Raw genomic sequence first — 26,486 nt, forward strand, 5'->3', positions numbered from 1 at the left:
TGAATATAAGAGAAAATCGTATTTATTCTAAAACATTTCAGAAATGCAAAACCCACAAAGAAGCGAGGAGGCCCTCAATCCTGCTCTGACACCGCTGCACTGGGCTTTCTGTGCCTGGTTCCACCTGACAAGGCCACAGGGTCCGGCTTCTGTATGTCATTTTGGAAAGCTTTCTCCTTTTTTTTTTCTTTTTCATTAATTTTTATTGGAGTATAATTGCCTTACGATGTTGTGTTAGTTTCTTGCTGTACAAGCTTGCCCCTCTTTTTTTTTTTTTAAGCTTGCTCGCCTTAACATGAGACTTTGTGTACGAAAAGTTCCTTGTCATTGAACATTTTCATGACAGTCGATTTTATGGGTTATGACAATGTTTTCCTTTTCAGAAGAACTTTAAGTTGCTTTCAAATTTTCGCTATTTTGTCGTCTGGGTGCTAGATTCGCAGAGCCGTGCCTCGGCGGGCGGCTTGGCGGGCTCCAGGATGCTGAGGGTTCGCTCATGCGGGGGCGTAGCGCCCTCTGCGACCCCAAAAGACGAGGCCCCGCCTCTCCCCCAGAGCTCTCCCCTGCAAGGTGCGCGCCCCCTGAGCCCCTCCCACGTTCCAGGGACGCCGAGGCCCAAGGAGGGCGAGGACGCCACCAAGCGCCCCGCCACCAGAGGGCGCATCCCCGAGGCGAGCACTCACTAAGGGCGCCTGCGCAGGGGGCTGTCACGTGACCCGCCGCCGCTTCTCTGGTGGGCGCTGGATCCTGAAGTTGCTGCTACGGGCGGGGCGTGCGTGCGCGGAGGTGAGTAGGGGGCCGGGCGCGTGTGCGCGGAGGTGAGCCGACCTGACTGCTGGACCCGGGCTGCAGTGGTCCCAGCGAACGGCGGGGCAGGGGAGGTCCGCGGCAACCCCACAGAGTGGAGGCTTGGCGGGTGCGGGCAGTCGTGACGCCCGAAATGGAAGGGGTCGAACGATAGAGGGATTGGTCAGTGCTTTCCTACTGGAGAAGTTGAGCACACCGTGCCAGGGCCGCGCGCGGCAGGAGGCAGCAGTAACGACAGTGACCCCAGTAACATCGGGGACCCCGGAAACTCCACGGTTCCCACTCACTGCCCCCGAGCTGGGCGAGGAAGGCTGCGCTTGCCCCCGTTCACAGGGAGGAAGCTGAGGCACAGGAGGTTGAGAACCCTTTACTTCCCTCTGCCGGTGGTGGAGCTGGGCTTTGAACCCAGCTTGTCTACACCACCACCGTGGCCTGGGGAAGCAGCAGTTCTGAGACACTTACCTGAAGGCGGGGTGACCGACCCACTGGGTCAGCAGTGCCACTTGATCTACTGACCTTCAGTTCTTCCCCGTTTTCTCTCTAAATTGTCAAGCGCTGTGAGTGTGGCTCTTCCCCATTTTAGGATCTCTTCCCCTTTCTAGGCTCTCTTCCCTGTCTGTAAACTGGAAGCAGGGAAGGGCATGGGGTGCTGCCCTGGCCGTGCTTCTGGACACCTCTGCAGCTTCTGAAGTCTGGGTGGGAAGGGCTGAGGTCATTGCCCAAGAGCTCCCAAGTGAGGACCCCTGGACTCCACTCTGAGTTCCTCAGTTTCTGAGTCATTATGATCACAAATGTGTCTGGCAGGGTCGGGTGAAGCTGGGACACTATGTGGTATAAAAAAAGAGATATTAGTCTTTGTCTCCAGTTCCTGGCACACAACTTCTAAAAACCCTGGAATCTTGGGGGTGGTAAGAGTGTCTTTTATATGCTAATGAGATGACTGGGGGCTTGTAGATAGCTTCAGAATGGGGGCTAGTCCCCAGAAGGACCAAGGCAGGATTCGAGGGTGGGAACTTTCTCCTGGGCTTCCTCTGGGCCGGAAGCTCTTGATTAAGAGAGGGGACTGGTGATTAAGTTAGTCACCAGCGCTCAGTGATTTCATCGTTCATGCCCTACATAATGAAACCCTAAACTAGTTGGGGTTTGGAGAGCTTCGAAGCTTGTGAACACATTTTGGTGCTCAGAGGGTGGCCAGCCCAGAGAGGGCATAGAAGCTCAGCACCCCTTCCCCATACCTTGCCCTCTGGTTGTTCCTGAGTTGTATCCTTTATAATATACAGGTAACAGTAAGTGAGTTCTGTGAGTTGTTCTAGCCAGTTGTTGAACCTGAGGAGGTGAGGGGTGCTGTGTGAACCCCGGAATTGATAGTGGCTTGGTCAGAAGAGCCGGTGACAACCTGGGACTTGTGGTTAGTGTCAGAAGTGGGGGAAGTCTTGTGGGACTGAGCCCACAACCTGTGGGGTCTGCACTAACTCTGGGAGTTCATGTCAGAATTGAATTGAATTGCTGGACACCCGGCTGGTGTCCAGAGAATGGGAAAATTGGTTGCTGAGAAAAAGCTCCACGCTTTTGGTGTCATAAGTGTTGTGAATGAAAACAGTTCACTCTTGCATCTAACGTACTGGTGACCCATGGTGGCCAGAATGTTCCAGGTGACCTGTGTGTGTCTGTGACAGGCTTGGACTCTCTCAGTGACCTGGGCGCACTTCTGCCTGGCGTGTGACATTTCCCCAACACCTGCATGTTTCTGGAGGCCATGAGAATGCAGCTCACAGACCTCCCACCACAGGGAGCTTCACTGACAGGCTCAGCCGCCGTGCTCTGAAATCATCACTGCATTTCCTGCGAGGGGCTGCCTCCCGGCCCTTAACGCTAGGGCAGGCCGCTTCTGGGAGACCTGGACCCCTCTAATGGCCAACTTTGGCTCAAGGAATCCCAACCCTGTGGCCTTGCCCAAGCTTCCCTAACCTACATGGCAGTCTGGGGCTCTTGAATCCACACCGCCCTCCCACGGGGTCAGACCTGCACGGGTGTGTTGGTGCTCTCAACCCTCTCTGGCAACCTCCCCAGTTTCTCTCAGACAGATAAAAAGGACCCCCCTAATAAAATCCTTGCATATTTAGTCCCATATCAGTGTGTGCTGCTCCTTGGAGGAGCTGGACCAGCAATGTTCCCTATAAAATATTTAGAACATACAGATAATCAAGACACAGGTAAGAACAGTCTTAGTACCAAAGTAACCAGAGTGAGGCTCCAGTGCAGCTGCTGTGACAGAGACCCAGAACCAGACCCCACACGAGCCTGACTGCAGGGGCGGGGAGGGGCTCCGCCTGCCCAGTCCTGGGGGCCAGGCTTTTTCTTCTGTGCTTGGCTGTCCCTGAGTGTTGACCTGGGCTGCAGTGCCCAAGACCCCTCACAGGCTGTATCCACGTCCTGGTCAGCCCAAGAGGGACGGAAGGAGGGAACACTTCCACCCCACTGGCCAAGACTCACCTCGGCCAGTCTTCATACGGGAGCGGGACTTATCTACTGTGGGAACTTATTTGTTCCACTTGATCTATCACGTGGGTCTTTGTGTGTTATTAGGTTATTTTTACAGACATTCTAGATGCGTTTATTTGTAACATATTAGAAGACTTCACAATGCACAGGATTCTGCAACTCCCTGTTTGGGACTTTTCTCTCCTTTTCCTTTTTCCTCCCTCCCCCAGGTCTGCCCTGCTTCCTCACCAGACCTCACTTCTAGCCTGTGCGCTGCTGGGCTGGCCACAAGTTCATGTCTGGAAGCTGCTTTGAGAGTCTCCTGAGGCCCCGGCCACTCCCTGCTGCCGTCCCTTTGAGCCTGGTTCTTCTGTCTGCAGGCCTCCTGGGCCCGCTGCCCACACATGATGAGGTGGCCACCCCGTTCCTGCCTCTTGCTGGGGGTCTGCGCCCTAGTCTCCTTGGCCATCCTGGGGCACATCCTGCTTCATGACTTCGACGTGGTCCCCCAAGAGCTGCACAGCTTCTCCCAAGAGGAGATTTACCCAGCTCGCCAGCCCAGAGCCAGCGGCCAAGGGCCCCAGCCTGTCCCACGGCGCCACGGCAACCAGAGGGCAGCACCCACACAGTGCGACCTGCCCCCCGACGGCCGCTTCGACTGCGCCCCAGACAAGGCCATCACCCAGGAGCAGTGTGAGGCCCGGGGCTGCTGCTACATGCCTGCAAGGTGGCCTCCGGGCACCCAGATGGGGCAGCCCTGGTGCTTCTTCCCTCCCAACTATCCCAGTTACAGGCTGGAGAACCTGACCACCACCAAGACGGGCTACACGGCCACCCTGATCCGTGCCACCCCGACCTTCTTCCCCAAGGACATCATGACCTTGCGGCTGGACGTGCTGGTGGAGACTGAGAGCCGGCTCCACTTCACGGTGGGTGGGCGGGGGCTGGGCAGGGGCAGAGAGTGTGTGGACAGTGGATAAAGACAGACTCTACGGGGTGTTTGTTTATGCACAGACGTGTATTATGCCCTCACCTGGAGTCTGGGTGTGAGCAGACACAGTGCCTATGCTCAGGGAACAGTGGGCCGCTAAGACAGTCACTAGGAGGTTCTACAACATGTTCTAGGGGACAGGGCTCAGGGCAAGGTGGTGGGAGGTTAGGTCGCTCCCAGGAAGTGACATCCCAGGTGGGACATAAAGTAGGAGTCAGGAAGGGGAAAGGTGGAGAGGGAGGAAGGGGGACGGTTCCAGGCAGTGGGCAGTGGGATCCCAGCCACTGAGGGCAGGGCCTCTTGTCTGGTTTATTCCCTGCTGCTTCCCAGCCCCTGGAACAGTGCCTGGCACATATTAGGTGCTCAGTAAAAAGTTGTCAACTGAATGAATGTGCAGACACAAAGGTGAGAGAGGCTGAAACACGTAATTCAGTACGGCCCTGTTATTTTAACAAAGTAACTGATGGCAGCCGTGGGTTACTGAGTGATGACTATGTACCAGACAAGGGCTGGGTGTTCTAATTATGTTTTCTCGTTCACCCTGTGACTAGATATGCCAGGTGGAAAAATGTTGCCAGATTCAGCAAATAAAAATACAAATATGAATTTCAGATAACCCAGGAATTAGTCTTTTTTTTTAGTGTAAGCATGTCCCGTGCAATATCTGAGATGTATTTATACTAAAAAAATTGTTTATCTGAAATCCAGATTTCCTGTGTCTTACCTGGCACACCCCACAGGAGGTGCTCTCCTGGCTCTATAGACGAGGAAACAGGCTTAGGTATGTGGACCAATCTGTCCACACGCTGTGTGCGGCCACCCTGAGACTTGAACTGACGCCTTGCTTCTCTGGAAGGTGAAGGATGGAGTGGACAGGTGTGCAGGGCAGCCAGCCACCAAGGGCCTCATGACACTGCTCTCATCCTCTAGATCAAAGATCCCACCAACCAGCGCTATGAGGTGCCCTTGGAGACCCCACGTGTCCGCAGCCAGGCGCCGTCCACGCTCTACAGCGTCGAGTTCTCAGAGGAGCCCTTCGGGGTGATCGTGCGGCGGAAGCTGGATGGACGGGTGCTGTGAGTGCCCAGTTTCTGTGCCCACTATCTGCTGGGAGGGTTAGGGAGCTGTAGGGCATCGTCCCTGACCCTTTTGTAGTCCACCCTCCTGCTCTGGCCTCCTGGCTGTTCCTTGCCCCGCAGGGCCCTGGTGCTTGCTGTTCCCTCCACCCCGAGCCCTCAAAGGCCCGTTCTCAGAAGGGACATTTGGCAACAGCTGGAGACATTTTTGGTTGTCACCACTGGGCGTTAGGGTGCTGGGATACTGCTAAACACCCTACAATGCACAGGCCGGCCCAGAACACGGAGCGATCGGCCCAAACGTCAGTAGTGCCTCAGCTGAGAAACCCTGGTCCAGTCTAAAGTGGCAACCCCACTCCAGGCAGCAACCCCAAGCCTGCTTTATTCTTGTTTATTTATCACATACTACACATCAGTATATCAGGCATTGCAGTGATTAACTCGTCCAATCCTCATAACAACTGGGACGTAGGCGCTGTTATTATCCCCACTTTACAGATGGAGAGACAGACATAGAGAGTCCAGGTGCTTGCTGGCAGGTGACGGAGCCCAGCCGAAGCGTCCGTGCTGTCGGCCACTCTGCTCCATGTCCCTCCGCGGTTTGTGTGCCCCCACGGGACCTTACCTTTGCTTGGACCATGGCTGCCATCTGCCTGAGGCAGGAGCCTTTCCTGTTCCCTCCTGAACCGCCAGCTCCTAGAGCAGTTCTGACCCACAGCAGAGCTCAGGGGTATTTGTGGAGAGGATAAGGGTGTTGCTTGGTCTCGCCCTCACCTCCCCCCAGCCCACCCCCCAGGTATTAGATGCACCGAAGCATCTTTTAGACTCAAACGCTGTGGCTGTGAGTCCAAGTGTCCGGTGTCGCTCTGGCCCAGAAGCGCCCGCCCATACCCCCAGCCACGGGGTCAGCAGTTTTGCCGCGGCTGCCCGCTGGCCCTGACGCTGGGCTGTGCAAGCACCTTTCCCAGGACGCATCCCATGCACTTTGCCCACATAGTCCTACACGAATATGTGCTGGCTGACAAGGCCCTGCTCTGCACCGAACTCTGCTACACGCTCAGAAGGAGGGACCTTGGACTTGCCCAAATCTTCAGAGCACTTGCCTTGTGAAGTGCATTTCTTTCTTTTGTGGCCTGTTCATTTTTTGGCCGGGTGTTGTGGACCTGCTAGCAGGACTGACATAGCAGAGGGAGGTAGAAACGGGCTGTGCAGATGTAGGGTGTGGGCTGGCTCTGCAGCTGGGGGGCCTCTCTGAGAAGATGACCTGCAAGCGGAGTTTGGAGAGAAGTTTTTTAAGCATTTTATCAGATCTTGGTCTTGAACACGCACAGACACCCACAGGCAGGTGAGCAAAGTCTTAACACGGGCTGGTGGGGTGCGGCAGGAACTTGTCCCATGAAATTAGCCGTGATGCGTCTGCCATGCAGAGAGGGACCCTGTACGTGGTTTTTGCCTTCCTCTTGATCCCATGGAACCTCGGGGCACCCTAACTGCCCCCGGCTGGGCAGCTCCACGATGTCTGGGAGCAGTTTGGCCCTCCTGGGAGGTGCTCAGGGCCACGACTCCCAGGACTGTAAGGGTTTTGGGCAGCCCTTGCCCAGCACTTGCTTGTGGTCAGGGCTCGTGGGGCCATTGGCTTCTTGTGCGAGGCCACCTGGTCTCTTCCTGGCAGGCTGAACACCACAGTGGCCCCCCTGTTCTTCGCCGACCAGTTTCTGCAGCTGTCCACCTCCCTGCCGTCCCAGCACATCACGGGCCTCGCCGAACACCTCGGGCCCCTGATGCTCAGCACCAACTGGACCAAGGTCACTCTCTGGAACAGGGACGTCGCCCCTACGGTAAAGGAGCGGCCAGGGAGGGGTGTGCGATCGGAGGGGCTTCATGGGCCAGGACGTAAAGCAGGGTGTCTGCCATGTCCCAGCCCGACGTGAACCTATATGGATCTCACCCTTTCTACCTGGGCCTGGAGGATGGCGGTTTAGCTCACGGGGTCTTCCTGCTGAACAGCAATGCCATGGGTAAGCAAGGGGGTACTGGGGCCCTCCACATCCCCCAGCCAGTTCTGCTTCTGAGCTGCCAGCCAGGGTTTCCCTGGTGCAGCCACACCCCCTCCTTCGTAGAGGGGGCTGGGGCTCTCTGCACCTATCTGACAGGCTGGAGGTAGAGGAGGAGGCAGGGGGTCGGGTCTCGTACACTGTTCGGAGAAATGACCATTGGGCTGTGGCCTCTGCCAGCTCTGTCCTTCAGTGCTTCTAAGGTGAGCTCTGGGACCTCTGACCTGGGTGGGGTGGGGCTGAGGCCAAAAAAAGGGGCCCCAGGCCCAGCTGCTCAGCGTCTTCCTGTCCTGCTCCAAGGATCTCAGCAAGCTGGGCTCAGAGTGACTGTCCCAGGGCCCCCAAGCTCCCTGTGGGAGGACCCCGCCTCTCCAGCAGTGGTTTGGCCCATTGGTGCAGTGCCGAAGGCCCTGGGCAAGGGGGGTGAGTATTTGTCTCTGAGCCCTAGGGCTGCTTCCCCCAGATGTGGTCCTGCAGCCCAGCCCGGCCCTCAGCTGGAGGTCGACAGGCGGGATCCTGGATGTGTACATCTTCCTGGGTCCGGAGCCCAAGAGCGTGGTGCGGCAGTACCTGGACATCGTGGGTAGGCCTCTCCCTGGCCCTGGCCCCCGGCCCCTCCCTCCCCAGCCCCTCCTGCCCGCTCACGGTCGCCTTGGCTCCCAGGCTACCCATTCATGCCACCGTACTGGGGCCTGGGCTTCCACCTGTGCCGCTGGGGCTACTCCTCCACCGCCATCACCCGCCAGGTTGTGGAGAACATGACCAGGGCACACTTCCCCCTGGTGAGTGCCGGGGAGGGGCCTGGGGCCCCCAGGGTGGGGCGGGGGCAACGAGCCTGGGTCCCGACCACCCTGTGCTGTGGCTGCAGGACGTCCAGTGGAATGACCTGGACTACATGGACGCCAGGCGGGACTTCACTTTCAACAAGGACGGCTTTGGGGACTTCCCGGCCATGGTGCAGGAGCTCCACCAAAGTGGCCGGCGGTACATCATGATTGTTGTGAGTGCCTCCTCCCCTCTTGTGCCACAGGAAGCAGGCTCTTTTGGAAGGAGAGGGGCCCAGTGTCTGGTGGCTCCAACTTTCAGTGGCATCGTCCTCATGGTGGCCATGGTCACTGAGAATGTTTCTGAGGGTCTTTGATATCGAGGGAATATCAGGTTTATAGACTTGACTCCTGCTATCCAGTCATGTCCCTGGAGACATCTGTCTGTGGCTCAGGATCCTTACGGCTGTAGGTTACTTGAACAGCTTAAAGCAAGGGCCGGGTGGAGCTGTGTGCCAGGGCGGCTGGAACCCCAGAAGCTCCGTGAGACTCCTGGCCCTGCCTCCCTGCAGTCAGCTTGTGGGAAGGAGGGCAGGATCTGAGTGGCTCAGCAGACAGACACACTTCCCTGGGCCAGTCCCTGCAGCCAGAGGGGTGTGATTCAGGGTCTGGTACAGCTGGGGGGCCGGAGGAGGGGAGGGGGAGCCAAGACAACCCCTCAGGAGAGGAAATCCGTTTGGAATTGGGCTGATGGTCATTTCCATCCCTGCAGCCCCTCTGAAGGCAGCAGCATCCAGGTCCACTCAGAGCAGGGAGCGGGGAGGGCAGACGCAGACCTTTTCTTTTTTTATTCAAAATGAAATAAACGCTCCCTGTAGAACGTTTGTGAAACTCTGGGCCCTTAAAGCAAAAGCAACGCCTGCATCCAGGTGCGCCCTTTTTGGCAATGGGGGCGGGGTCACGTGCACGTCCACGCACACGCAGCGCGTTGGCGCATCCAGGGCACATCCACCTGTGCCTCGTTAACGTTTATCGAGAGCATTTTCCCGTTTTCCCAGCGATGGGTGCCGAGGCTTTGGGCATTTCTCTCTCATTCTGACTGGTTTCTCTCCCCAGGATCCTGCCATCAGCAGCTCCAGCCCTGCCGGGACCTATCGACCCTACGACGAGGGTCTGAGGCGGGGGGTCTTCATCACCAATGAGACTGGGCAGCCGCTGATTGGGCAGGTACAGCCGGGCCTGGGGGGCGAGGGGGAGAAAGCAGGGGTCCCTGGGCAGTGGGGCTGCAGGGGGGGCGGCAGTGACAGCTGGGGGTGACAGTGGCCCCTGACAAGGAAGACCACCCTGAATCCTTTTGTCAGGGGCCCTTGTTTGCGGGCAGCTCAGAAACAAGCTCCACAGATGCTTGCGGAGGCCTTGGGGTCCTCCACATCCTCTGGGCCCCCAGGGGCTTCCTGATGGTTCCCAGGCCTTCCCGGTGGGTGGGGCACCCAGTAGACTCCTGACCTCCCGGTCCAGGGCAGGCCCAGAACCAGGAGGAAGGGGGTCGAGCCTGAGGGAGGCTGGCAAGGCTCCCAGCAGTGCAGATTCTGGGGCCTCTCCCCGTGCTCCTCCCCTTGCAGTCCACCCATCCCTGGGTTAGATGAGTGAGGCTACGGCTCTGCCTGCAGTCAGGACAGACAGGGCCTCCGTGCAGGCTCCAGGGGCCCTGTCTCCCCTCTGGCCTTTCGTCCAGGTGTGGCCCGGACTCACCGCCTTCCCTGACTTCACCAACCCTGAGGCCCTTGACTGGTGGCAGGACATGGTGGCCGAGTTCCACGCCCAGGTGCCCTTTGACGGCATGTGGATCGTGAGTGTGGCCCCACCCTTGGGTGTCCGGTGGCCTCAGGGACCAGCCCCACTCTCTGTACCAGGCAGGGCACCCACCCCCAGGGCCTCTCTTGCAGGACATGAACGAGCCATCCAATTTTGTGAGGGGCTCAGTGGATGGCTGCCCCAACAGCAACCTGGAGAACCCGCCCTACGTGCCAGGTGAGCTGCCTCCACCTGCCGGCCCCCCAGCACTAGTCGGCTGGGGATTTAATGGCTCAAATCAGGGATTTCCTTCTCTGGTCTGGGAGACTCAAAGCTCTGGTTTCTGAGAAGCTGATGGGCAGCGGCCAGCCCGGGAAAGGCAAGGGGTGCCCTGGGAGTAAGGTTCATGTGGGGAGACCCCAGCCACGTGATGCTGACTGGGCATGTGCAGCTGAGGCGAGACCCTTCAGAGGGGGTATTTCAGGCTTTGGCAGTCGGACAGGGAAAAAAAAATGGTTAGGAGCAGGCAGACATGAAGTCTGGGTGTGCAGACCACAGCCTGCGGCATCGCCTTGTCCTGTCCTTGGAGAAGTGGAGACTGTACAGGGACGCACCCCGTGTCCCAAGGGGTCTCTCAAGATGTGGGGGGCACCAGCCTGCCAGGAGGAGGCTCCAAGGAAACAGCCCCCTCTCCTCCAGGGGTGGTTGGCGGGACCCTCCGGGCAGCCACCATCTGCGCCTCCAGCCACCAGTTCCTGTCCACGCACTACGACCTGCACAACCTGTACGGCCTGACCGAAGCCTTCGCCTCCCACAGGTGAGGGGCCAGGGTGCAGGAAGGAGAGGAGGAGGCCCTAGCCATCCCTACATCCCACCCCCACCCCCCACCCCAGCTCCATGCCTGGTGCCTCAGAGGAAGGGCATGGTGACGAGACAGAGAGGCCAGGGCTGACCAGGGCCTCTGGCCCCCTTGAGTTTGTCCTCCCCGTGACACGTGCATCTTCGAGGGTAAGTCAGGTGGCAGGGCTGACTGCCTGGCAGACAGTGGCGGTGACCTCAGCAAGCCAACTCCTTGCTCCCAGCTTGTCCTTCCTGCTGCACTGCCAGGCACTCTTGTGGGCAGTGGTGGGGCTCCTGGTGACCCTGCTCAACGCAGCTCTCTGTGCCCCTGCTCCACCCAGGGCTCTGGTAAAGGCTCGGGGCATGCGCCCCTTTGTGATCTCTCGCTCCACCTTTGCCGGCCACGGCCAGTACGCCGGCCACTGGACAGGGGATGTGTGGAGCAGCTGGGAGCAGCTTTCGTACTCCGTGCCAGGTGAGCACACCTGTCAGGAGGGGTGCAAGGAGGGGAGGGTGGGCCCTTCTCCGGGCGTGTTTGCCCAGAGCTGGGTCCTCAGAGAGATGCTGCTGCAGTGGCATGGGGCCCGTCGCCAACTCATGTGCCATTGGACTCACCTGTGGTGCCCCTCTTCCAATGTCCCCGTCTCGGATTCATGCTAACATCAGAATGTCCCTTCTGGTGACCACATTCTGAGCTGCATGAAATAGCATCTGAGCTCAGTCCAAAGGGTGCCCCCACCCCTCTTGTCTCAATGCCTGGCTCCACCCTGCAAAGAAAATTTTGATTTTTGTTCCAAGAGCTCTGATGCTACAGACAGATCTTAGGCCCAGGGATGGCTCAGGAGCCCTGGGGAAGGGGATAGAGGTGACCCCAGAGGTCACAGCTGAAAAGAGCCTCCACCAAACCCCCGGCCTGGAAGTGCTTTCATAGTCGCAGGCTTGCTTCCACGTGCGATGCATCTACAGAGCCTCGGGCCACAGGGATGTCCTGCCGAGCTGAGCTCTCGGGTGAGAAGTCCATTCCTCCTTCACAAAGTGGCTGCTGGCTCTGCCCACGGGTGCCGACCGGCTCTGATTTTCACCCTGGGGCCAGCATGGTGGGTCGAGCCTGAGCACATGCAGGCCAATCCACCCCAGAGCCGGATTCCTGGGCTTTGTGTCCACCTGTCTAGTTCTTGGGTTTCAGTTCTGGTGTGAGCTGTTGTTACCAAGCTAAAATAAGGCTGTGCAGCTCCCAGGACCTGCTGTGACCCAGACCAGCACTGCTCACAGCCCCAGGCTGCGCCCCATCCTGCCCATTGGGCTTCCAGTCTGGGTCCTGGCTCCCGAGGAGACGAGGAGAGGGTAGCCCAGCAGCCTCTAGTCCTGCCCAGCGGTGGTGGGATTGGCATGGGGCCCAGATGCTCTGGAAGCTGTCTGACCCTTCAGCAACTCAGGGGACTCACTGACCCTCTGCTGTAATGACGTACCACACCCCAGGTGATTTAAAAACAACAAACTTATTCTCAGACTGGAAGTCTGATCACGGTGTCGGCAAGGCCTTGCCCTCTCTGAGACTCTAGACAGAATCCCTCCTTGCTTCTTCCAGCTCTTGGTGGTTGCCAGCAGTCCTTGGCCCTCCTTGGTTTGAGGCTGTGTCACTCTAACCTCTGCCTTTGTCACCTCTCGGTCTTTTTCCTGTGTCCTTGTCTTCACATGGTGTTTTCCCTCCTCTTTTCTTTTTTAATATAGTTCCCTGGGCTATACAGTAGGACCTTATTGTTTATCTATTTTATATTTAGTGGTGTGTATCTGCTAATCCCAAGCTCCTGATTTATCCCTCCCCCACCCCCTTTCCCCTTTGGTAACCATAAATTTGTTTTCCACGTCTGTGAGTCTGTTTCTGTTTCGTAAATAAGTTCATTTGTATCATATTTTAGATTCCACATATACCTGATATCATATGGTATTTGTCTCTAACTTTACTTAGTATAATAATCTTTAGGTCCGTCCATGTTGCTGCAAATGGCATTATTTTCATTCTTTCTTATGGCTGAGTAATATTCCATTGTATATATGTACCACATCTTTATCCATTCATCTGTCAATGGACATTTAGGTTGTTTCCATGTCTTGGCTATTGTGAATAGCGCTCCTATGAACATTGGAGTGCATGTATCTTTTTGAATTATAGTTTTGTCCAGATATATGCCCAGGAGTGGGTCACATGGCAACTCTATTTTTAGTTTCTTAAGGAACCTCCATACTGTTGTCCATAATGGCTGCACCATTTTACATTCCCACCAACAGTGTAGGAGGGTTGCATTTTCTCCGCACTTCTCCAACATTTATTATTTGTAGACTTTTTAATGACAGCTATTCTGACTGGTGTGAGGTAATACCTCATTGTAGTTTTTCAAGATTTAATTGTATTTATTTTTGGCTGTGTTAGGTCTCTGTTGCTGTTCGCGTGCTTTCTCTAGTGGCAAGCGGGGGCTACTCTTCATTGCAGTGCATGGGCTTCTACCTGCGGTGGCTACTCTTTTGTGGAGCATGGGCTCAAGGCGCACAGGCTTCAGTAGTTGTGGCACGCAGGCTTCAGTAGTTGCGGCGCACAGGCTTAGGTGCTCCGTGGCATGTGGGATCTTCCCAGACCAGGGATCGAACCTGTGTCCCCTGAATTGGCAGGCAGATTTTTATCCACTGTGCCACCAGGGAAGTCCCTTATTGTAGTTTTGATTTTGCATTTCTCTACTAATTAGTGATGTTGAGCATCTTTTCATGTGCCTATTGGCCATCTGTACATCTTCTTTAGAGAAATGTCTTTTTAGGTCTTCTGCCCATTTTTTGACTGGGTTGTTTGTTTTTTTGATGTTGAGCTGTATGAGCTGTTTGCATATTTTAGAAATTAAGCCCTTGTCAGTCACATCATTTGCAAATATTTTCTCCCAGTCCATAGGTTGTCTTTTCATTTTGCTTATGGTTTCCTTTGCTGTCCAAAATCTTATAAGTTTAATTAGGTCCCATTTGTTTATTTTTGCTTTTATATCTATAGCCTTGGGAGACTGACCTAAGAAAACACTGCTATGATTTATGTCAGAGAATGTTTTGCCTATGTTCTCTTCTAGGAGTTTTGTGCTCTCATGTCTTATATTTAAGTCTCTAGGCCATTTTGAGCTTTTTTTTTTTTTTTTGGCGGTACGCGGGCCTCTCACTGTTGTGGCCTCTCCTGCTGCGGAGCACAGGCTCCGGACGCGCAGGCCCAGCGGCCACGGCTCACGGGCCCAGCCACTCTGCGGCATGCGGGATCTTCCCAGACCGGGGCACGAACCCGCGTCCCCTGCATCGGCAGGCGGACTCCCAACCACTGCGCCACCAGGGAAGCCCTTGAGCTTATTTTTGTGTGTGGTGTGAGGGAGTGTTCTAACTTCATTGATTTATATGCAGCTGTCCAGCTTTCCCAACAACACTTACTGAACAGACTGTCTTTTCTCCATTGTATACTCTTGCCTCCTTTGTTGAAGATTACTTGACCATAGGTGTGTGGGTTTGTTGCTGGGCTCTCTGTTCTGTTCCATTAATCCATATGTCTGTTTTGTGCCAGTACCACACCGTTTTGATTACTGTAGCTTTGTAGTATTGTCTGAAGTCTGGGAGGGTTGTGCCTCCAGTTTTGTTCTTTTTCCTCAGGGTTGTTTTGGCAATTCTGGATCTTTTGTGGTTCCATATAAATTTTAGGATTATTTGCTCTAGTTCTTTGAAAAATGTCATGAGTAATTTGATAGGGATTGCATTAAATCTGTAGATTGCTTTGGGTAGTATGGCCGTTTTAACAATATTAATTCTTCCAATCCAAGAGCATGGGATATCTTTCCATTTCTTTGAATCATCTTCATTGTCCTTTATCAATGTTTTGTAGTTCTCAGCATATAAGTCTTTCACCTCCTTGGTCAGGTTTCTTCTGAAGTATTTTATTTTTTACCTTTTGGCTGTGCTGTGTGGCTTTGTGGGGTCTTAGTTCCTCAACCAGCGACTGAACCCAGGCCCACAGCAGTGAAAGCGCCAAGTCCTAAGCACCGGATCAGCAGGGAATTCCCCAAAGTTTATTTTTTTTGATGCGATTTTAAAAGGGATTGTCTTTTTACTCTCCCTTTCTGCTATTTCATTGTTAGTGTAAAGAAATAACAGATTTCTGTATGTTAACCTTGTATTCTGCTACCTTGCTTTATTTATCAGTTCTAGTAGTTTTTGTGTGGAGTCTTCAGAGTCTTCTATATATAGTATCAATGTCATCTGCATATAATTACAATTTTACCTTTTCTAATTTGGATACATTTTATTTCTTTTTCTTGCCTGATTGCTGTGGCTAGGATTGCCAATACTATGTTGAATAGAAATGGTGAGAGTGGGCATCCTTGTCTTGTTCCAGATTTTAGTGGAAAGGCTTTCAGCTTTTCACCATTGAGTATTATGTTGGCTTTTATTATGTTGAGATATGTTCCCTCTGTACCCATTTTGGTAAGAGTTTTTATTGTGAATGGATGTTGAATTTTATCAAATGCTTTTTCTGCATCTATTGAGATGATCATGTGGTTTTTTTCTTTTGTTGATGTGGTGTATCACATTGATTTGCATATGCTGAACCATCCTTGCGACCCTGGGACGAATCCAACTTGATCGTGGTGTATTATCTTTTTTTATGTGTTGTTGGATTCAGTTTGCTTTTATTTTGTTGAGAATTTTTGTATATTAATCAAAGATTTTGGCCTGTAATTTTCTTTTTTTGGTAGTGTCTGTCTGGTTTTGGTGATGGTGGCTTCATAGAATGACTTTGCGAGTGTTCCATCCTTTTCAGTCTTTTGGAAGAGTTTGAGAAGGATCAGTATTAGTTCTTCTTTGTATGTTTGGTAGAATTCACCAGTGAAGCCATGTGGTCTTGGGCTTTTGTTTGCAGGGAGTTTTTTTAAATTACAGATTCTATATCACTTCTAGTGATTGGTCTGTTCAAACTATCTATTTCTTCTTGATTCAGTTTTGGTGGGCTGGATGTATCTAGAAACTTGTCCATTTCTTCTAGGTTGTTCAGTTTGTTGGCATGTAATTGTTCATAGTATTCTCTTATGGTTTTTTATATTTCTGTGGTATCAGTTGTTATTTCTCCTCTTTCATTTCTTATTTTGTTAACTTGGGTCCTCTCTTTTCTTCTTGGTGAGCCTGGCCAGAGGGTTGTCAATTTTGTTTACCCTTTCAAAGAACCAGCTCTTGGTTTTATTGATTTTTTTTCTATTTTTTTAAAATCTCTATTTTATTTGTTTCCTCTATGATCTTTATTATTTCCTTCCTTCTGCTAACTTTAGGTTTTGTTTGTTCTTCTTTTTCTAATTCTTTTAGGTGGTAGGTTAGGTTGAGATTTTTCTTGTTTTTTTTTTTTGAGGAAGGCCTGTATCATCATGAACTTCTCCATAAGGACTGCTTTTGCCGAATCCCACAGATTTTGTTTGGCTGTATTTCCATTATCATTTGTTTCAAAGTATTTTTAACTTTTCTCTTTGATTTTCATCACTGACCCATTGGGATTTTTTTGTTGTTAGTTTCTGCTTTATAACAAAGTGAATCAGTTATACATATACATATGTTCCCATATCTCTTCCCTCTTGCGTCTCCCTCCCTCCCACCCTCCCTATCCCACACGTCTAGGTGGTCACAAAGCACCGAGCTGATCTCCCTGTGCTATGCGGCTGCTTCCCACTAGCTATCTATTTTACGTTTGGTAGTGTATATACGTCCATGCCACTCTCTCGCTTTGTCACAGCTTACCCTTCCCTCTCCCCATATCCTCAAGTCCATTCTCTAGTAGGTCTGTGTCTTTATTCCTGTCTTACCCCTAGGTTCTTCTTGACATTTTTTTCTTAAATTCCATATATACGTGTTAGCATACAGTATTTGTCGTTCTCTTTCTGACTTACTTCACTCTGTATGACAGACTCTAGGTCCATCCACCTCATTACAAATAGCTCAATTTCGTTTCTTTTTATGGCTGAGTAATATTCCATTGTATATATCTTCTTTATCCATTCATCTGATGATGGACACTTAGGTTGTTTCCATCTCCGGGCTGTTGTAAATAGAGCTGCAATGAACATTTTGGTACATGACTCTTTTTGAATTACGGTTTTCTCAGGGTATATGCCCAGTAGTGGGATTGCTGGGTCATATGGTAGTTCTATTTGTAGTTTTTTAAGGAACCTCCATACTGTTCTCCATAGTGGCTGTACCAGTTCACATTCCCACCAGCAGTGCAAGAGTGTTCCCTTTTCTCCACATCCTCTCCAGCATTTACTGTTTCTAGATTTTTTGATGATGGCCATTCTGACCAGTGTGAGATGATATCTCATTGTAGTTTTGATTTGCATTTCTGTAATGATTAATGATGTTGAGCATTCTTTCATGTGTTTGTTGGCAGTCTGTATATCTTCTTTGGAGAAATGTCTATTTAGGTCTTCTGCCCATTTTTGGTTTTTTTTTTTTTTTTTTTTTTTTTTTTAGTAGCATGTTGTTTAGTCTCCATGTAATTTGTTCTCTCTGTGGTTGATTTCCAGTTTCATGCTGTTGTGGTCAGAAAAGATGTTTGAGATAATTTCTATCCTCTTAAATTTGTTGAGGCTTGTTTTATGTCCTAGTATTTATATAGTCTATCCCAGAGAATAGTCCATGTGTACTTGAAAAGACTGTGTATTCTGGGGTTTTTTTGGATGTAATGTCCTGAAGATATTAAGTCTGTTTTATTGTGTCATTTAGGATCTCTGTTGTCATATTGATTTTCTGTTTGGAAGATCTGTCCATTGATGTCAGTGGGATGGTAAAGCCTCGTGTTATTAATTTTATTCCCATCAATTTCTCTATGTCTGTTAGTATTTGTTTTATGTATTTAGGTGCGCCTATACTGGGTGCATATATGTTAATGAGTGTAATATCCTCTTCTTATATTGATCCTTTTATCATTATATAGTGTGCTTCTTTATCTTTCTTTATGGCCTTTATTTTTTTGAAGATACAGAATTATATTTAATCATTTTTTGTTGTTAATAAAAGTCATTTTGAATGTTCACTTTGACAATCAAAGATCCCATTGCCCTTTAGCATGGTGCAGCCCAAGGTTACCTGTGGTTACTTCAGGTAACCACACTACAGTCAAGGGCACCATCCCCCTCTCATCTTCAACTCTGAGCGAATAATAGCCCACATGCACACCCCTGCCACTTAAGTTTCTAAAGATTCCTATTAGCAGAGGAATGAGAACCCTGTCATCTAGGAAATTTTAGTAGCACAGCGTCTAAAGAAATGGCAGCTAATAGCTACAGTAGAAAACAGTAGCTAGCAAATTTCATGCATGGGTCAGAATTCTGTATTTTTATATTCCCATCTTAGTTTAAAATACTAAGCCTCAATGACCTGTAACGTGAGAAAGAGTTGGTTACACCTGGGTCACTGATGAGAAAACAAGATCTCTGAAAATGCTGCATGGGCTTTGTTTTAAAGTCTGTTTTGTCTGATACAAGTATTGCTACCCCCGCTTTCTTGTCATTCCCATTTGCATGAAATATCTTTTTCCATCCTCTCACTTTTAAGCTATGTGTGTCCTTTGCCCTAAAGTGGGTCTCCTGTAGGCAGCACCTTGTAGGCTCTTGTTTTATTATCCAATCTGCCACTCTGTGTCTTTTGACTGGAGCGTTTAGTCCATTGACATTGAAGGTAATTATTGATATGTGTTTATTGCCATTTTAGACCTTGTTTTCCATTTGATTTTGTATTTCTTTTTTGTTTCTTTTATGGTTTGATGGTTTTCTTTTGTATTTTCCTTGTGTTCTTTTGGTTTTTATGAATCAATTTTATGTTTTTGATTTGTGGTAACCTGTTTTTCAAGTATGTTAACCTGTTACTATATCTGCTTGCTTTAGACTTGTAGCCATACAGGCTCAAACACATTCTGAAAAAAAAATCTATATTTTATTACTCCCCTCCCCCACATATTATGATTTTGATGTCCTCTTACATTTTCATGTTTATCCCTTTGCTGTTCATTGTAGTTATCATTGCTTTCACAAAAATATTTTTGATTTTTTTTTAAATCTTTGTGCTGGCTTAGGTGATTTACTTTCCAATTGTGATTTTCTTTTTGCTATAGATTCTTGCTTCTTTTCTATTTAGAGAAGACCTTTCAGTATTTCTTATAGGATAGGTTTAGCATTGCTGTATTCTGTTAGTTTTTGCTTGTCTGAGAAATTCTTTATCTTTCCTTCTATTCTAAATGATAACCTTGCTGGGTAGAGTATCCTAGGTTGCAGGTTTTTCCCTTTCAGGACTTTGAATGTATCTTGCCACTCCCTTCTGGCCTGCAACCTTTCTGTAGAGAAAGCAGCTGATAGCCTTATGGGGTTCCCTTGTAATTAACTTTGTTTTTCTCTTGCTGCCTTTAGAATCCTCTTTAACTTTTGCCATTTTAATTATGTCTTGGTGTAGGTCTGTTTGGGTTCATCTTGTTTGGGACCCTCTGTGCTTCCTGTACCTGGTTCCCTCTTCTGATAAGGTCACCAGTCATGGTGAATTAGGGTCCACCCTAACGTCCTCTTCTCAACCTGATTACATCTTCAATGACCCTATTTCCAAATATGGCAACCAGGGGTTAGGACTAGAACTTACTTTGGAGGGAAATACAATTCAGCCCTAAGGGGTCTAGTTTGCCCTGCCCACCCTGCGAGCTAGGGAGCAGATGCGGCTTGTCATTCTGCTGACCACAAGTGCAAGGTGCAGTGGCCATTGGTGTACTGACCATCAGGTGGGGGCTGGGTGGGAGGGGCTTTGGGAGGGATCCTTGCCTCCAGCCAGTTCAACAGACATGTCTGTCAGGCTCCTTGGCCCTAGACTGCTCCTACTGTAGCAGCTGGAGGCCCATCTGACTCTGCCCTCCAGAAATCCTGCTCTTCAATCTGCTGGGGGTGCCCCTGGTGGGGGCCGACATCTGTGGCTTCCTGGGCAACACTTCGGAGGAGCTGTGTGTGCGCTGGACCCAGCTGGGGGCCTTCTACCCCTTCATGCGGAACCACAATGGCCTGAACAGCCTGGTAGGGCGGGGGCAGCAGGGGAGGCCGTGCCCTGGAGAATGCCACTTTCTGTGCCAATGAGCCCAGCACTGGCTGGCCCAAAGTGCTGGGTCTCCTGGGGTGGGGGGACCTCGGAGTCCATGGTCCTAGATCCCAGGTGCTTCCTCCACTCCCTCCACTGCAGCCGCAGGAGCCGTACAGGTTCAGCGAGACGGCACAGCAAGCCATGAGGAAGGCCTTTGCCCTGCGCTACATGCTGCTGCCCTATCTCTACACGCTGTTCCATGGGGCCCACGTCAGAGGCGAGACCGTGGCCCGGCCCCTCTTCTTGGAGTGAGTGCCTGGGTTGGGAGTGATGGCCTCCGGCCCACTGACCCCAGGGCAGCTAACCTGCTGCAGGGGGTGTTCTGGGCACTGAGAGAGGAAGGAGGTTGCAGCAAAATCTGGGCACTCCCCACTGAGGTGCCCCCCTGAACCCCCAGTTCCCACCCATTAGATTCCAGCTCAGGGCAGGGAGCACTGGATAACGGAAAAACCCAGGATGAACACTGAGTACAGACCAGGCCTCCCAGATGGTAAAACAAGTTATAAGACTATCATGATTGAATCCATCTGGGGCTTAAGGGGACAAGACCACTAAAGAAATCCAATAGATATCCCCCAAGTAGGACTTAGTATATCTAAGAAGTTACCGTACCATAAAATGGCACCTCGAATCAGAGGATTAAAGGATCCTCCAGTAGTAAGGTAATTAGTTAGCTATTTGCAAAAATCAGCTTATTTTCCACTCATCTGTACAAACCTAAGTTCCAAATGATTACGTAGTTAAATGACAAAAATTAAGCTGTAGAAAAGCTGCAGGAAAACAGAAGTGAATGCTTCTCTATGACCTGTCAGGAGAGGGCTTTCTAAGCATCAAAAGCAAAAAAGCAAAGGGAAGGAGGTTTCACTTAGGAAAAAAAAGTAACACTTCTTTGAATATAAGCAGAAAAATATTAAAACTGCTCTGAACATAGATTGTCAAGGCAATCGAATGGGAGAAAACATTATCAATAAAATGACAGTCACTGTCCCTAATGTACAGAAACTCAGACCAGGGGTAAGAGCCAGATAGACATGTGGGCAAGAACACAACTTGCAAACAGGGAATGTGAACAGGTCATGCCCAAGTAGTCGGGCAGGGAGAGGTTATTCTTGGCTCCTGCCTTGACTTAAGCTGGCCAGAACCGGCCCTGCCACATGTAACCCAGGTCCTCTGGCTCCTGTCCACGCCTCCCCATGGGACCCTTGAGCCCACTGACCTCAGAGGTCACCAGGCCCCCCTGCCCATCCCTCCTGTTTGAAGGTTCCCCGAGGATCCCCGCACCTGGACAGTGGACCGCCAGCTCCTGTGGGGGGAGGCTCTGCTCATCACCCCGGTTCTCAAGGCTGGGAAGGTTGAGGTCACTGGCTACTTTCCCCGCAGCACGTGGTATGACCTGCGGACGGTGAGTCCTGGGGCCCTGAAACTTGGGAGGACGGGGGAGATGGAGCGGGTCTTCCCTCCAGCACCATCCGTGTGGACCAGAGTGAAAAAGGAGTTCTGGCTACATGAGGGCCCTCACCTGGGTGCTCCATCAGCATCATCCTGTGTGAGCCTTACAGGACCCATTTTCCAGATGGAGAAACCGAGGCTGAGTGGGTGACTTGCCACTGAGCTGAGCTGGGACTCCAGTTCTGCTCCCAAACTCCTGCCCCTTCTTGCGTCCTCTGACCTGCCCTACCCGAGCCCTGGCTCAGGCCTCGCATGCTCTGTCCCCACCATGTGGCCAGATCTTTGCTCTCAGCTCCCGACAACAGCACAGGAGCTTGGCAATGCCCAGGACCCTTTGTGACATGACATCCCCCTCCAGGTGCCAGTGGAGGCCTTTGGCAGCCTCCCACCTCCTGCACCCCTCACATCTGCCATCCACAGCGAGGGGCAGTGGGTGACACTGTCCGCCCCACTGGACACCATCAACCTCCACCTCCGGGCCGGGCACATCATCCCCATGCAGGTACTTGGGCCGGGCCCCTGATCCTATTTGTCCAGCCCTGGGGTTGCTGGGACCCCACATGCCTCTGTTCAATTGGGGGTCTGTCCCCAGGCAGAGATGATCCTTCTGAGGGTTGAGGATGAGCTGGGCTGGGGAAGGACAGGATACATCCTTGCACTCACTTGCTCCCGGGCCTGGTGAAGGAGAGGCCTGCTTCATTGGCCTTTCTCAGAAAACTGTCAGTCTGCAAACCTCTTTGGGCCTCACGTCCTCTGAGGTGTCCACGGGCCTCCAGGCCGCTCGGCCGTGGGCTGTCCTGCGGATCGTGGTTTCTTCTAGCACGGCACTGTCCCAGCCTAGTGCTCCTCACGCCTGGGTCTGGAGGCCTCCACCAGGTTTGGGACAGTGACGTGGGCCACCCCCTCCCAGGGCCCTGGCCTCACAACCACAGAGTCCCGCAAGAAGCCCATGGCCCTGGCTGTGGCCCTGACTGCAAGCGGGGAGGCCCGAGGGGAGCTGTTCTGGGACGATGGGGAGAGCCTAGGAGTGCTGGACCGTGGGGCGTACACGCAGGTCATCTTCCTGGCCACGAACGTGAGTTCTGGGATCCGCCTAGGCTGGGGGCTGTCTTGGGGTGATTATCCTGACTTGGTGAGGGGAGCTGGCCTGGGGTCCTGGGATGGCCACCTGTCCCTGGGTCAAGCAGACTGAAGGGGAGAAGAGCCTGTAGGCCAACTGCCTTGGCTGGAGTTCCCTGCACTGCGCCAGTGTCCTAGGGTTTGCACGGGGTGTGCTGCCGACCTGCCCTCCCCATCTGCTGTCCAGAGGCCCTGCCCTGGTGGGGCTTCCTGGCCCAGGCCATCTGCTCACACCTCTGGTCCTGTCTCTCTGCTTCGGCCAGAACACCATCGTGAACCAGCTGGTGCACGTGAGCAGTGAGGGGGCTGGCCTGCAGCTGAGGAAGGTGACCGTCCTGGGGGTGGCCACAGCCCCCCAGCAAGTCGTCTGCAATGGCGTTTCTGTATCCAACTTCACCTACAGCCCTGACACGGAGGCAAGAGAGCCTACATTTGAGGCCAGAAGGCCTGTCCCTGAGGGTGGGCGAGGGGGCGGGAGGTGCCCGCTGAGCTGGCATCATGGGATTCCCTGTCCAGAAGGGAGAGGACACTTAGGCCTTACAAGGGGCGGAGAGGAACTGATCCTTGCGGGGAGGAGTGGGAAGGTTCAGTCCCCTCGCACTTCACATCTTTTCCCTGCCTGTGTCCACACTGTCAGCCCCTGGTTAGAGGGCAGCTCATTTCCAAAGCAAATTAAGGCGGCCACTGCCAAGAGTGCTCAGAGGGAACAGAGCGAGACGCTCCCAGGGCTAGGTCAGACCCCATGTCCACCGTCCACCCATGTCCACAGTCTGCTGTCTGCCCCACCTCTGTTGCCAAGCAAATTTTCCTATTTCTTGTCCCCAGACCCTGGACATCCCTGTCTCGCTGACGATGGGAGAGCAGTTCCTCATCAGTTGGTCTTAATCTGGGGCCCAGTGGTGTGCTGCTCCTTTACAGACCTCCCGGCAGCCCAGCACCTGCACCCTCAGTCGGCGGTATGTGGGCCTTGGGTCAGAGCACTTACCCCGAATCGCATGTCACTGACATCCCTGAACACCCGGATCTGCTTGTGAGTCTGCCCCCCAGGCTCTGGGCCAGCAGCTCTTCTGAGTCTTCTGTCCAGATCCCAGTCGGGTCAGTGCCCTGAGGGGTGGTGCCCTGTTTACTGGAAGATTTGCTTCTCTGTAGCCTGTCACTGTGACGCATGCAATGTCAGTCACCACTGCCTGCCTGTGACGCAGAGGTGGTGCTTGGTATGGGGTGGTACCTGCACCCCAAGGTCCTGGCTCTGACCTGATGAAAGCAGAGCTGGGGGGCCGCTGCAGACTGCTTTCTGGGCAGCTGCCCCCGACAACAGGGGTGGAGGCTGTCCACCAGTCTGACAAGTGGGCCTAGACACTCGGCAGAATTCCCAGGACTTGGGGATCCCTTAATCTGAAGTGCAATTATTTTTAATAAAAGGGGCATTTGCAATCAAGCTTCTGCCGGTCCTTCTGAGATTCAGGGTAAGGAGGATGTGTCTAGAGGCCCTGACACAGAAGCAGGACTCCTTCCTTGATGGGCCCCTGGACGTTCCCAGGCAGGGTGTGCATATGTGCTGTACTGTGCATGCTCAAAGCAGCACCCTCACGTCCCCACCTCACACCCTAGTATCACCCATCTCTAAGGTGACTGGAAAACATCCAGCCAGGCCTGGTGTCAGTCATGTGGTGGGAGATACACCCTCCCCCGACCCTGCCCAAGGGCTATGCAGACTAAGCTGCTACCCCCAACACCTCCGTTCCCAGGCAACAGCTGGTCTGCTTTTGGTCACTATAGACTAGTTTACATTTTCTGGTATTTTATATAAATGGAATCATATAGCATGTATTTCTTTTGGTCTAATTAATTAATTACTTTGAGATTTATCCATGTGGTGTGCTTTTTAATTGCCAAATAGTTTTCCATTGGCTAGAGGTGCCACATTTATTAAATTTACATGGATGTAAGGACTGTTTTCAGTTTTTGACTATTGTGAATAAAGACGATGTAATCATGGACCAGTCTGTGAACGGACATGTTTTCATTTCTCTTGAGCAAACACCGCAAGTGTGATATGGTCAGGTCATATGGAGGGTGTGTGTGTGACCGAACTGTTTTCCAAAGTGGGTGACACACTGCACTCCTACCAGCCTTGCTGTCGCTTGGTGTGGTCCGTATGCTCATTTTCAGCTGTTCCAGTGACAGTGGGTCTCGCAGGTCTGATTTGCAACTGAAGATGGCGAGCATCTTTCATGGACTTGTCACCCATAAATCTTCTCTGGTGAAGTGTCTGTTCAGGTATCTTGCCCATTTTTTACTTGGATTTGTTGACCTTATTATTGAGTTACAAAGTACATTGTTTTTCCAATTGCTACCATAACAAATTACCACAATCTCTGTGGCTCAAAATAACACATTTATTCTATCACAGTTCTGTAGGTCAGAAATTTGACACGGTCAGCTGGGCTAAATTAGGTGTCAGCAGGGCAGCTTCTTCTCCGGAGGCTCCAGGGGAGAATGTGCTCCCCTGCTCATGCAAGTTGTCGGCAGAATTCAGTCTCCTGAGTGTATGGGTGTGAGGTCCACATGTCCCTGTGGTTGAGCCAGACGTCCTCCTCAGCTTCTAGAGGCTGCTCCATATCCTGGCTCGTGGCACCTTCATCTTCAAATCCAGCAATGGTGGGTTGAGTCCTTCTCACCCCAGAGAATCAATCCTGCCTCTTCCATTATACCACTCTCTGACCCATGGTAGCCCAGAGCATTCTTGACTTTAAAGGGCGCATGTGTTTAGATAGGGTCCACCTGGATAATCCAGGATAATTTCATCTCAATCTTTAATTACACCTGCAAAGTCCTTACCATTTAATGTAGCATATTCACAGGTTCCAGGGATTAAGATGTGGGCATTTTGGGGGAACCACCATTCTACCTACACTTAAAGTTCTTGATATTTTCTAGTTTAAGTCCTTTGTCAAGTATATGCTTTGCAAATATTTTCCCGCCTTGCTCATGCCCTTTCTGTCTTTAAGTATAATTTTAGAGGAGGAAGTATAAGACTGCCCGATTTCTGAGGTATAGTTCACATACCACACAATTTTACCACTTTAAAATGTACAATTCAGTACTTTTTAGTACATTCACAGAATTGTGCAACACTTACCTCTGTCTAGTTCCACATTTTCATCACCCCCAAAGCCCTGTCCTCTTTAGCAGTCACTCCCTGTTTCCACCTCTCAGCCCCCAGAAAACCACTAATCTGCTTTCTGTCCTATGGATTTACCCATTTGGGACATTTCACAGAAACGGAAACACTGTGGCCTTTTGTGACTGGCTTCTTCCAGTTAGCCTATTTTCAAGGTTCATCCATATTGCAACGTGTCAGCACTTCATTCTTTCCTATTGCCAAATAATATTCATGTGTACTTACCACATCTTTCAGTCGATGGGCACTTGGGTTATTTCCACTTTTCAGCTATTATGAATAATGCTGTGAACATTTCTGTCTAACCTGACACACCAGCCCCTTGTTTCAACACTTAGCCACCATGGATTACAGCTGAACCCACCTGACCTGTGACTCGAGTGGCCCCAAGCACCTGCCCAAGAACCTCCACCCACGTGCGTCAGTGCCAATGTCCCATTGCTTCCCTCCCCGAGCCCCCAGTGATACGCACTCCTTTCCTGGTGCTGGAGGACACTGGTGAGCTCACCTGTGCAGTCTGCACTCCAGACTACTGCCTACGCAGAAGGACGCCCTCAAAGGGAAGTATTCTAATTTCTCCTACTGCCCAAGAGCCAGGCTGCTTTCCAAAAAGTCTGTACCTACTAACACCACCATCACGCCCCCTACACCTTCACCAACACTCAGGGTTAATGGTTATGAAAACATAACACTTCTGAATCACCCCCAAGGATACACATTTCCGTGGATGTTTGCCATTTCTTTGTTACCTTACTTGACAGC

The 26,486-nt window shown here is 51.7% G+C and overlaps 1 protein-coding gene across 3 annotated transcripts; it reads left to right on the forward strand.

Annotated features, from left to right (window-relative positions):
- Positions 1-28: 28 nt before the first annotated feature.
- GAA (alpha glucosidase) lies at positions 29-24,540 on the forward strand. Of its 3 annotated transcripts, none has more exons than XM_060291019.1 (21): positions 29-151; positions 604-786; positions 3,669-4,217; positions 5,210-5,355; positions 7,028-7,193; positions 7,277-7,373; positions 7,873-7,992; positions 8,073-8,191; positions 8,278-8,409; positions 9,290-9,400; positions 9,909-10,022; positions 10,120-10,204; positions 10,667-10,784; positions 11,149-11,282; positions 19,757-19,908; positions 20,072-20,220; positions 21,233-21,374; positions 21,780-21,923; positions 22,332-22,496; positions 22,804-22,956; positions 23,366-24,540. In XM_060291019.1, exons 1-21 carry the CDS (start codon positions 44-46, stop codon positions 23,423-23,425), a joined length of 3,147 nt encoding a protein of 1,048 aa, XP_060147002.1. In that variant the 5' UTR covers positions 29-43; the 3' UTR covers positions 23,426-24,540. The 3 variants fall into 3 exon arrangements, with proteins under 3 accessions (XP_060147002.1, XP_060147003.1, XP_030693772.1); XM_060291020.1 differs by having other exon boundaries at positions 22,804-22,923; XM_030837912.2 differs by lacking the exon at positions 29-151 and having other exon boundaries at positions 658-786; positions 3,519-4,217.
- The last annotated feature ends 1,946 nt before the right edge of the window (positions 24,541-26,486 follow it).

Source organism: Globicephala melas, chromosome 20 (genome assembly GCF_963455315.2).
Source record: "Globicephala melas chromosome 20, mGloMel1.2, whole genome shotgun sequence".
In the NCBI taxonomy this organism is placed as follows: domain Eukaryota; kingdom Metazoa; phylum Chordata; class Mammalia; order Artiodactyla; family Delphinidae; genus Globicephala; species Globicephala melas.

Bases quoted from the DNA above. Each gene is read 5' to 3' on its own strand.
- GAA (XM_060291019.1), top strand. From the start codon at position 44: ATGCAAAACCCACAAAGAAGCGAGGAGGCCCTCAATCCTGCTCTGACA. The intron at 20,221-21,232 runs GTGAGTGCCTGG...TCCTGTTTGAAG, and splicing joins GCCCGGCCCCTCTTCTTGGA to GTTCCCCGAGGATCCCCGCA. The intron at 21,924-22,331 runs GTACTTGGGCCG...ACCCCCTCCCAG, and splicing joins GGCACATCATCCCCATGCAG to GGCCCTGGCCTCACAACCAC.